The following is a 9,895-nucleotide window of genomic DNA, read 5'->3' as shown; positions in this document are numbered from 1 at the left end:
CAAGAGTAAAAAAAAACAGGCTATATTTAAAAGCATATTTTATTGCTTTCTTTTTTTGCAAGATTGGTCCCATCAAAAGAAGTGTGTCCATGAAACTGTAAAGATGTTCCTTGGTTACCACATAGATAAAACACTATTTAGTGTAAAATGATGGAGGTAAACTCTCCCTGAGATACATTGACATTTATACAATACCTGAGAGTGTTAAAATGCAACAAAAAGACAAAAACGTGAACAAAAATGTGCTTGTACACACACGGCACAAATAGTTAATCACACTAAAGCAAGCCATGCAGTCGGTTCCAGCCTAAGAATTGAGTGAAAGTCCCACCACAAGTGAATCTTTGTATAGTAGCAAGCGTAGCTATGCAAGACGTCTAGCTTTCATCTAGTGCATTTACAGCAAGATGATGTTCTTGGTATCAAGACAAGAAGTGCAAACACAGTTTAAACTATGCATCTTCTTGATATAAGGGGACACTAAGGACTATTTCATGCATCATACAATTGCTTCAAAGTATAGTACCTCTATAGTCGGTTACAACTTAAGTCTGCAGTGAAGCTCCGCCACACAGAATTTCTCCAGAATAAAAAAGTAGTCTGCAGTTAACTTTTCTTCTCACCTAAACAAGAAGCTAGTGTCAAGAAAAAAAAAAGCACTAGAATTTTTTTACCTGGCTAGTTTAATATAGTCAAAGATTCAAAATCCGTTTTCATTTGCTGTTATGATTGGCCATTACACTATTACAGGATGCCATGGGCCAGTGTTAGCTGTTGTTTTTTTTTTAAATTGTATCCTACCATAGATCACTTTCACTGCTTTTGCACAAGTTTCTGGATTTTTTTTGTCTAGAAACGCGCTTTGCTCTAGATTTCTCTCTCAAAGCACCCGGTGACATCATTTGTGACGCAGGATATCTAATAGCTTCTCAAGAAAGGCGACACCACAACTCATTTCTCGTAAGAAAAAGGCTACTTGAAGTGTATGTACAAGAGTAGTATAACAATTTTGAAAGAAAACATTGCTAAAAGCGCTGTAATGGTGAAAATCACCGACTAAAGAACCTTCAGAAGTCAACAAATGGCATGCAAGATATTGCACTGTCGTTCTTGGTGTCCAGCTTGGTCGCCAGAGTCACTAGATGTCTTCCCTATTTCTTCGTTATACAGAAGAACATGCAGCTCAAATGGAAGGATAAGAAATCTGCAAAGCCTTCTCTACAACATAGAACAGTAAACAAAATTCATTTTAGTGCAAATCGGTGGAAATTCGGTGCTTTTATCCCAGCTACTATATGTGGAATGATAAAAATATACAAAATGCAGACTTGAACATTTCTGTAAATTGAAAATCAGTGACCTAAATGAACTTTGGGAATTGCTCAACCTTGAATACAGGGTTTTGTGCAATGCTTGACAGCAAAACTCCATGATATATAATGTCTTGATTACGGCTACATAAAAAGTGCACAAGCAAGTATAGGTAGTTCTTTTCCGCATCCATCATTAGTGTGAGATTGTGTGTTGAGCAGAATCCTATACAAAGCAGAGTTGTTTGCAGCTGTGACACAAGCAGTACACCTGGCGTAAGGATGTCTATTCCTTGTGGGGACATTTGACGCAATCTTAGGCTGCTGTTGCCTTGAGATACTTAGTACTAACTGGCACATACAAAATGAGTTTAAAGGCAAAGCTTGTGTCAATGCATTAGCGAGCTCAACAATGTTGGAGCTGCATCACAAGCAAACCTGCTATAGTCTCCATCCGAGTATTGCACAGGAACTGTAGAATAACGTTTAGTCGCAGTCATTAATTTGGAGTTTAGTAACATGCACTATGCTCGTGGGTGATGTGACACACACAAAGTCTGTTCATTCTTTTCCCATTTGCTATGCATGGGCCACCTTATTTCATTCTTTCTCTATTCTAGTCACATAAGCTTAAAAATGTTTCTACAAGGAACTGAATGCTAATTTTGATCAGAAGTGAAATTAGTGGTTCTTAATTGGACAGGGTACCCCATTGGTGGTAAACACATGCAAAAGGGTGTACTGACCTTTACCTGCCTTTTTTTCCAAAGTAACACATGTTGAGGCCTTGAATATCTTTCTAAATGCAAATTAAGTGTCGACTGGTTCTCCAGTTGCACTTGAACTTAAAGCAACAGGCTAAGTTAGGGTATGAAGAAACCCCTCCCTGGCATGTTTTAGTGACATCATACCCTTGCTAATATTTCTAATAACAAGTCCTGCCTGTTTATAAGCTGAATACAGTTTTTTTTTTCTACTTTGCGCATCTGTTATGATCAGAGTTTGATATTGTTACAATGCTATCCCTACTTGTGCCTATAATAAGCTGTGGAAAAACCGATAAGGTGATTTTAGTTATACGTGTCATTTACACCTTTGCAAGGACCAATATATTGGCAAACATGGTAAGCCGAAGCTCAAAATCGATTCCTTGTCACATTCCTCCAGTTATAAGTTTTCTTCTTTGATAGGTTGTTATGCATTGCACTTTGCCTGTACCATGCGAGGAGAGTACTACACAGTCAATACTAAACCACTACGTACTTACGATAACTGATGTTTGTAAGCTGTTTAATCGTGTAGGCTATTACTTCGTGCACTAAAAGAGATTTGGTTTTCTATGCCGTTAGCTTGAATTGTTCCATCATTAAACCTCGTACTTATCTTGGTCACCGGTATATATTGGTTTCGAGGTGTCGGCTAAGGCTCCTTGGCATCATCTTCAGAGTTTCTGTAAATTATGCTGAACTATCGCTACAGCTTTGCGGAGAATGTGTTCAACATCAACGATGGCATTGTTACTGAATGCTGGCACGTCATTGAGGCTTGTGCTTGCTTCCGGAGAAACAGCTGCGGTCAGAACCACACCCCGAGATTCCAAAAGTCGTTCAAGAGGGTCTTTCTCCTTCCTCCCACTCTGCACAGAAGGGAGACCGCAAACATCACTAGATGCACTGTTTCACATTTAAGCATTGCCGAGCACACAGTCCACTCGACGACTCATTTGTCTGTAGAGGGGGAAAAAGATGCAGCTGATAGGTGTGGCTTAACTGTGCGCAGCACTGCACTTCACATTCTAAATGCAGCTGCACTACAAGCGACACTGACACTAGTTTGATAATTTGTCTTGAATTGGCTTGGCGACATCTCCAAGCCAGATAGTGTCTCGCCATGACAGCGTTTAGTTTTTAGTCAACCAAAATGTAGGAACCAGGACAGTACATAAATCGGCAATGCTAGAAGCTGCAAGTATAGAGTTCAACACTGCTAGCACCTGCAAGCCTCACAGCAACACTGCCTACATTAAAAATAATCTACAGGCTACAGGCTAAAGAAGATGCCCTGTGATGCCTTGGTGCACGTTAAGTACTCAATGAATTGCAAAGCTCGCACAGGAATCCAAACCAGTGATCTTGCGTTTTTTGACAGACCAGATAACGGATCAGATGCAGGTAACAACAGTCATGCTACTGAAAACTTGAACTCACATTGCTTGTGATGAGCTTCACAGCCACTCCCCAAGGGGGCAGGTAAAGGGCACTAGTAAGCGATGTCGCATCATCGCTGGCAACAAGCACCACATCCAGATCTTGTGTCTGCATCACCTGCAGGAAAATTTCGCAATGAAAATCATGCGAATTGGAAACTTGCACAACAAACTGGATGCAGTGACACTATTTTTGAAACTTACTTGCATATGAGAATTAAAACACTGGAAAGATCATGCAAGCAGGGCTTTCTTTTTCTTTTATGCCTGTGAAATGCATTTGCATAACTATGTTTCAGGCACATGTTAGTGCAACATTCTTAGGAAAAAACACTGACGGGAACCACAAAAGGGCGTACCTGTTCTTTTAGTGATAATCTACTGTAATCAATGTTGATAGCCTTGGCAAAGCTGGAGATCTTCTTGGCGACTGCACCTCTATCATCTGGTAGCCGATCTGTTGTTCTGCCATGCATAAAAAAAAAAAGAGCACACAATGTCAGTGTTTGCCACTGAACAGGCTAATGAACGGAATATTGTGCAGATGATGGTCTTACATGTGTGAAACAGGAAGAGCCAGCCCAATCCTTAGCTGTCGTTTGGAATCTGGCTTTGGATCATGAACTGCCAATGTTTCTCTGATTCTTCTCAGAAATGCAGCAAGTGTACTGGCTGCTTCTTCGTCACTCAACTCTGGCACCTGCGCAGCATTACATATAGGCATTCAGATTAAAGGACGATGCATGAGCGAGAGTGCGCAGACTCACCCCAAAGTAGGCTCTCCTAAAGCATAAAGTCTTGTTGACAGCCGAGAGGCGCTTATCAAGGGGCAAGACGCTACATCCTCTTGCTACTGCCTGGAATTCAAGAAGGTAAATAAGGAAACTAAAGAGGCGGAAACGTCTTAACGTATCAATCACTTCCACATACATGCTTGCCTCAAGCATGTTCAACCCTTTATTCAGAGAGTAGAACTTGCCTGTGTCAACTGATTTTTCAACTGGTGGGACTCGAGGAAGAAGTCAGTCTCCCAGTCGATCGCCTGAAAAGAGAAGTGCTTTTCTGTCATTACCATCTCATTACTATATAAAAACAGTGCTCTGTTCAATGAATGAAAAATAGCTGAGTCTTTAACTGTACTATCAAATTTGTGATAAATTTGTACCTGAACATAGCCAAGCTACCGAATCAACGCAAGCCTGGAGTACTACCTGCCCGAGCATGCGTTGATCAACATTTTGTATCGATATGCTGGTAACAGTTTTAATTATCTTGGCTTCGGGAGAAGGCACCGACCTCGCGATGTTCGTTTTGCGTGCAGGAAAAAAAAAAAAAAAAATCTACGCAACAATTCGCAGCAGTTACGCAGAATTAAACTTCTACATGGTCTTTCACGTCCCATAGACCTCAATGTGCACCATTTCTCCGAGATCAACGTTGCACTTACTCCGCTGTACGCATGTTCGACTGCTGGCAGGACCACTCCTAGGTCGTCTTTAGTTCGTGACGCATCTGGGCCAAACGCTACGAACAGCGGTATGGATACGTCGCGAAGAAATGTTCCGGCTGGCTGCTGCTCCTTGAATTTGAAGAAGTATCCTTTTTCAAAAACTTGGTCGCACAATAAAGAGTCCATCTTCGTCCTGGGGGCGCCATCCGTCACTTCCCATGCCGGTCCCAGCTTCTCGCACGTGACAGTGCTTACGACACTGCCGTGAACTTTCAAGCGGTGGCTACCAACGTCAAATTCGAGATCGCTGACCTCGCATGGGCCATTATTGATCGATGAGGAACTCCGGCCATCCCATGAGTTGCCGGCATATGCGACACTGTTGATCGTAAGCAGTGAAAGTAACGTTAGTGCGCGTAACATCGTCCGTTTAGCCTGATTCATTCTACAGAGGCAGTTGTATCGAATGAAAGAAAACTACGGTCCGTTCCCTTCCTTGCGTCCACCGAGAGCTTCGATCAGGTTGAAAAGAAATCTGGTATTACGTTTGTCTTGGTTTTCACCTATTACCCACTGTCTGCGACAGACTTTCGTTTAAACTTGATGCCCCGCATTCCAAAAGATTATCCCGACAATCACAAAAACAAACAAGCGCGCTCACGCTCGCGGCTCAGTTTGAAGACGCTTTCCCAGATGGCAGCACGAGCAGTTGCTGCCAATGTTGATGACGATTACCTTTGTCAGGCCAGGCCTAATTATGAGCAAAGCTAGCTAAACTTGTACCTTACAGTGTTACAGCCCATAAAAACTTGCAGGTTGGTCTACTTCCAAAATTAAGCCGCAAAAGCATCTGCTTGAGTTACAGCAAAAATTTATAAACAATACCAAATGTCGGCCTGGTGGTGGGGCGGCGGGAAGTCGGGTCTGGGTAACCTGGGTCTGACGTGCTACTGTAGTCGTGCTTGATAAGTCGTTCAGCCGATTCAGCTGTTGCATGCAAATGAACAAAACCAGGGACCTGCCGCCAACTCGGAAATTTGACTAGAAAGTGCTGGCCCGAAGCCAGCACGCAAAATTCTCGTATGTGTGTCCGCTGCTCGCGGCAGGCACTCACGCAACTCTGTTTTGAACCTCCCGCCACACACCTGCCGAATAATTTTTTTTTTTTTTAGGCACACGTACAGCTGTTGTGACAGTAGGGCAGTCACGCGAACGCTGATCTTTCACCTCTACTCCTTCTACTGCAATAGCGTCTTGCCACGCGCGCACGCTGAAGCAAGTTGTTCGGTGAGCGACGTGCGACGGCCGAGACACATACACACTGATCAACCAATCGCAGTGCTCCACGGAACACCGCCTGTTTTTGTGTTTTTCTATTTTCACACCCGGCTTTGGTCGGCGATTAGTTGTATGAAAGAGCCGTCCAGCTCTGTGTGTGTACTCATCACCGAACGCGACGGTCGGAAGCGCTCGTGGAAGCAATCTTTACTTGAGCGGTTTGCAAGAAAAAACCTCTTCAAGTGCTACAAAATGAACATTGTCATCGGAACGTTGGGCCTTCTGGCTCTCGTCACGATGGTGTGGTCTGCCGAAGAAAAAGTGAAGGGTCCCAAAGTTACGGACAAGGTGAGCTCCCTCGTGCTGCCGACGTGTAAACTCTGATAAGCATTGCTAACTCAAATCGCTTAGATTATGTAGCGTGTCATGCATTGTTAGAGTGACTATTGAACCACGGAGTATCACTGCATATTTCTTCTTTAGCTCCCGTTCGTACTTTCACAAGTTGTGAGCGAGCTCAAAACTGACCCCATGAATGCATGCACACATGCAGGTATACTTCGACATTTCGATAGGAGGTGAGCCAGCCGGGCGGATCGAAATTGGCCTCTTCGGCAAGACGGTGCCGAAAACAGTCCAGAACTTCAAGGAGCTGTGCACAAAACATTTGACTGAGGTGAGTTCTCGCTGTTCTGTTTATTTATTCAGTTGTAAGTACTACATACTGCATGACATCATAACTATTCATTTTTGTAGCAATCAAGCGATGGTAGCCTAGTTGGCTACAAAGGCAGCAAGTTCCATCGTGTTATTGCGGACTTCATGATCCAAGGAGGGGACTTCACAAGAGGAGACGGCACTGGAGGTAAGATTACATAGTGTGTGGCTCCAGCATTGGACACCTCACAACATGTAGAACAGCTTAAAACATTAAGGTTCAGCCGACTTGAACACCAGCGGTAAATATAGAAGCTGAGATATCCCTGTTATGCTAAAAAAAAATGCATGTCTATATAGCACATACAATAGGCTGCATGAAGAATTAGTCGTTCTCTATGACTGTTTCATAGTTTACATGGCGCACTGTTCAGTAACGACTGGCAGGATATTGAACAATGTCGGACTGAACACATTTGTATTGAATATATCATTCAAGAAGTTGTGTTCATTGCGACTTATTATTTGGTCTTGCAATAGAAAACTTTGTGCGATACTGTTGAAAAATAGACGTGAGTAGCAGCTCTTCTGGCATAATTGTTTATTGCAGTGCACAACATTTTTTGGTGCAAGATGGGTCAAAATAAATTTCGGCCATATTAACTAGCTCCTGGTTAGGTCTGAAATTTGGAGCAATACATCATCTTTATTAAAGCATCCTTAAATCTAAATGTGAGCCCGCAGAGGCTACATCCACTTCATTCCACTAAATAATGTGAAAGATGAAAGCACGTGATGGTCTGTTTTCCAGTATTCGATAAGTGTGCTTTGACGTATTGAACATGATGTACAAGCATTTATGTCATCATTCTTCTGGACCTCACATCCTTTAGATAGCTCCGGGCTGTAGCGAGACAACACACGTTAAGCAAAATGAACTATGCTTGACAATGACAATAGGTACCCTTTATTGGAGCAAGTAGAAAGTAGAGAACTTGATAATGTTAACAGTACATGAATGTGTTGCTGGCAATATCTGCAGCACTCTCTTCCCATTGCCACAAGCATTATCAGTGCTTTCAGATAGTGGCCTGTGCAATCTTGGAAAACTGCCCACCAGATGTCTTTCTGGAGCAGCCAGTTGTGACATGGATTTAATAAGCACAGTGTAGTCACACACAGCACCAGAACACAACTGTGCAAATGTGGCAGCTCTTAGTTGCGATATGAAGCCAGCACACAGTGCTATAGACTGCAAAAAAATAAGTGCAAGAGACTGTTGCCAATGTAAAAGTTGGTGTGCAAGGAAACAAGCAAAGAAATAATTACTTATTGATCTGAGGAACGGACTTACGCAGGGCTACAAGCTATTTAACTTGCATTTCTTCTTTGATATTCAGGAAAGAGCATCTTTGGTGAGCGCTTTCCTGATGAGAACTTCAAGCTCAAGCACTATGGCGCTGGCTGGCTCTCGATGGCCAACGCTGGCAAAGACACAAATGGGTCACAATTCTTCATCACATGCAAGAAGACTGCGTGGCTGGACGGAAAGCATGTTGTGTTTGGCAAAGTCATCAAAGGAATGGTGAGCTTACGGCATAGCAAAGGAATAATTGTTTCAGTTACATTCCTGGAGTGATAAATGAAATTGAAGGTAAAGAACAGACTACTGGCTCAGACGAAGACCATTTTTCTTCCTCAGATTTGTTGAAAATTTCTGAAACTAGCACAAAGGGAAAAACACTAAAGGCAGTTAACTTCTTTTATTTGGTGAGGGGGCGTATAAATTTATTTCATGAGAAAGCTGTGTTAGCTAGCTCTTCAGAACAGCTTTAAAGCTGGCCTAAGATAGAGTGATGAGTTTTTTGGAACGATTGTAGTATTCAACAATTCAGATTGCTTAGAATAAAATTGTCGCTGTGGCGGCGACACTTAAACGGCTGAAAGTTTGGTTAAAAAGTTACCAATGCAGTCATTCTCATCAAAGCTTCACTGTAACATTGAGGAATCAAAAAAGTGAAAGAATGAGGAACAAAAGGTCAATGCAGACAGTTTGCCTGCCATATATGTTGACCTTTCACTGTTATCAATTTTTCATGGCTGCACCTGCATACATTAGCCTTTCACTGTCACGCATATGTTTGTGCCTTTGGGTGCACGGAACTGCTGTCGTTATCTTTTCCTTTCAAAGCAAAGCATGAATTTTTTTTTTTTCAATTTTTTTCACTTCAATTTTTCATGGCTGCTCCAGCATACATTAGCCTTTCACTGTCATGCATATTTTTGTGCCTTTGGGTACACGGAACTGCTGTCGTCTTTTCCTTTCAAAGCAAAGCATGAATTTTTAATTTATTTGCTGTTGACACGATTGCAACAAAACATCCTTATATAGCAGGAAGTGCACGTCTACTGCCCACGTATGTTAAAATGCGCCTGCATGAAATACATGCTCGTCTGGGCATTGCAATTTTAGAGGTACAGCAGTAGGCTTGGTCTGTAGCCTCCTGTGCATGATCCTACTGCATTATGTGCGAAGATTTCTGCACGCATATGTGACCTGAACTACATTGCACGGCCATTTATTTCCGCTGTTCTGCAGGATGTTGTGCGCAAGGTGGAAAAGCTGTCAACGGACAGCCGAGACAAGCCAACGAAGGACGTTGTGATTACAGACTCTGGTGTGCTCACTGTGGAGACTCCTTTCCCCACAGCTCGTGCTGATGCCACTGATTAAGATCTAGGCATCCAGGAGAGGGTGCACCATCACCTCACGCTCATTTAATATGCATTCCTTTTCGTACTACAGAATGGTACTGTGATTTGGCATTCACATTTCTGCTCTCCCTTAAAATGCAGTGTAAATAAACCGGTTATACTTTGTTACTTGCATGCAGTCTGGTTTCTCCTTTTCTCCGTGATACCGCATGGGCCACTTTCACTTAAAAGCTGTGACCTGGACTGTTTGTAACGACTGTGTCCTATTGCTCAACATCC

At 42.7% G+C, this 9,895-nt stretch overlaps 2 protein-coding genes across 2 annotated transcripts; one reads left to right on the top strand and one right to left on the bottom strand.

Moving 5' to 3' along the window:
- Positions 1-4: 4 nt before the first annotated feature.
- LOC149342711 (uncharacterized) lies at positions 5-6,934 on the bottom strand. Its single transcript, XM_089545166.1, has 7 exons — positions 4,964-6,934; positions 4,492-4,558; positions 4,284-4,369; positions 4,074-4,216; positions 3,876-3,981; positions 3,518-3,634; positions 5-2,946 (listed from the first exon to the last, which is right to left on the bottom strand). Exons 1-7 carry the CDS (start codon positions 5,408-5,410, stop codon positions 2,752-2,754), a joined length of 1,161 nt encoding a protein of 386 aa, XP_089401292.1. The 5' UTR covers positions 5,411-6,934; the 3' UTR covers positions 5-2,751.
- LOC149342710 (peptidyl-prolyl cis-trans isomerase B-like) lies at positions 5,895-9,794 on the top strand. The gene is made up of 5 exons (XM_089545168.1): positions 5,895-6,592; positions 6,798-6,920; positions 7,001-7,109; positions 8,302-8,486; positions 9,501-9,794. Exons 1-5 carry the CDS (start codon positions 6,377-6,379, stop codon positions 9,633-9,635), a joined length of 768 nt encoding a protein of 255 aa, XP_089401294.1. The 5' UTR covers positions 5,895-6,376; the 3' UTR covers positions 9,636-9,794.
- Positions 9,795-9,895: the final 101 nt, after the last annotated feature.

Source organism: Amblyomma mixtum, chromosome 5, assembly GCF_055824585.1.
Source record: "Amblyomma mixtum isolate Tamu chromosome 5, ASM5582458v1, whole genome shotgun sequence".
NCBI lineage: Eukaryota > Metazoa > Arthropoda > Arachnida > Ixodida > Ixodidae > Amblyomma > Amblyomma mixtum.
Note: the sequence above shows the minus strand (reverse complement) of the source record. Positions and strands in the feature narration are given on the sequence as shown.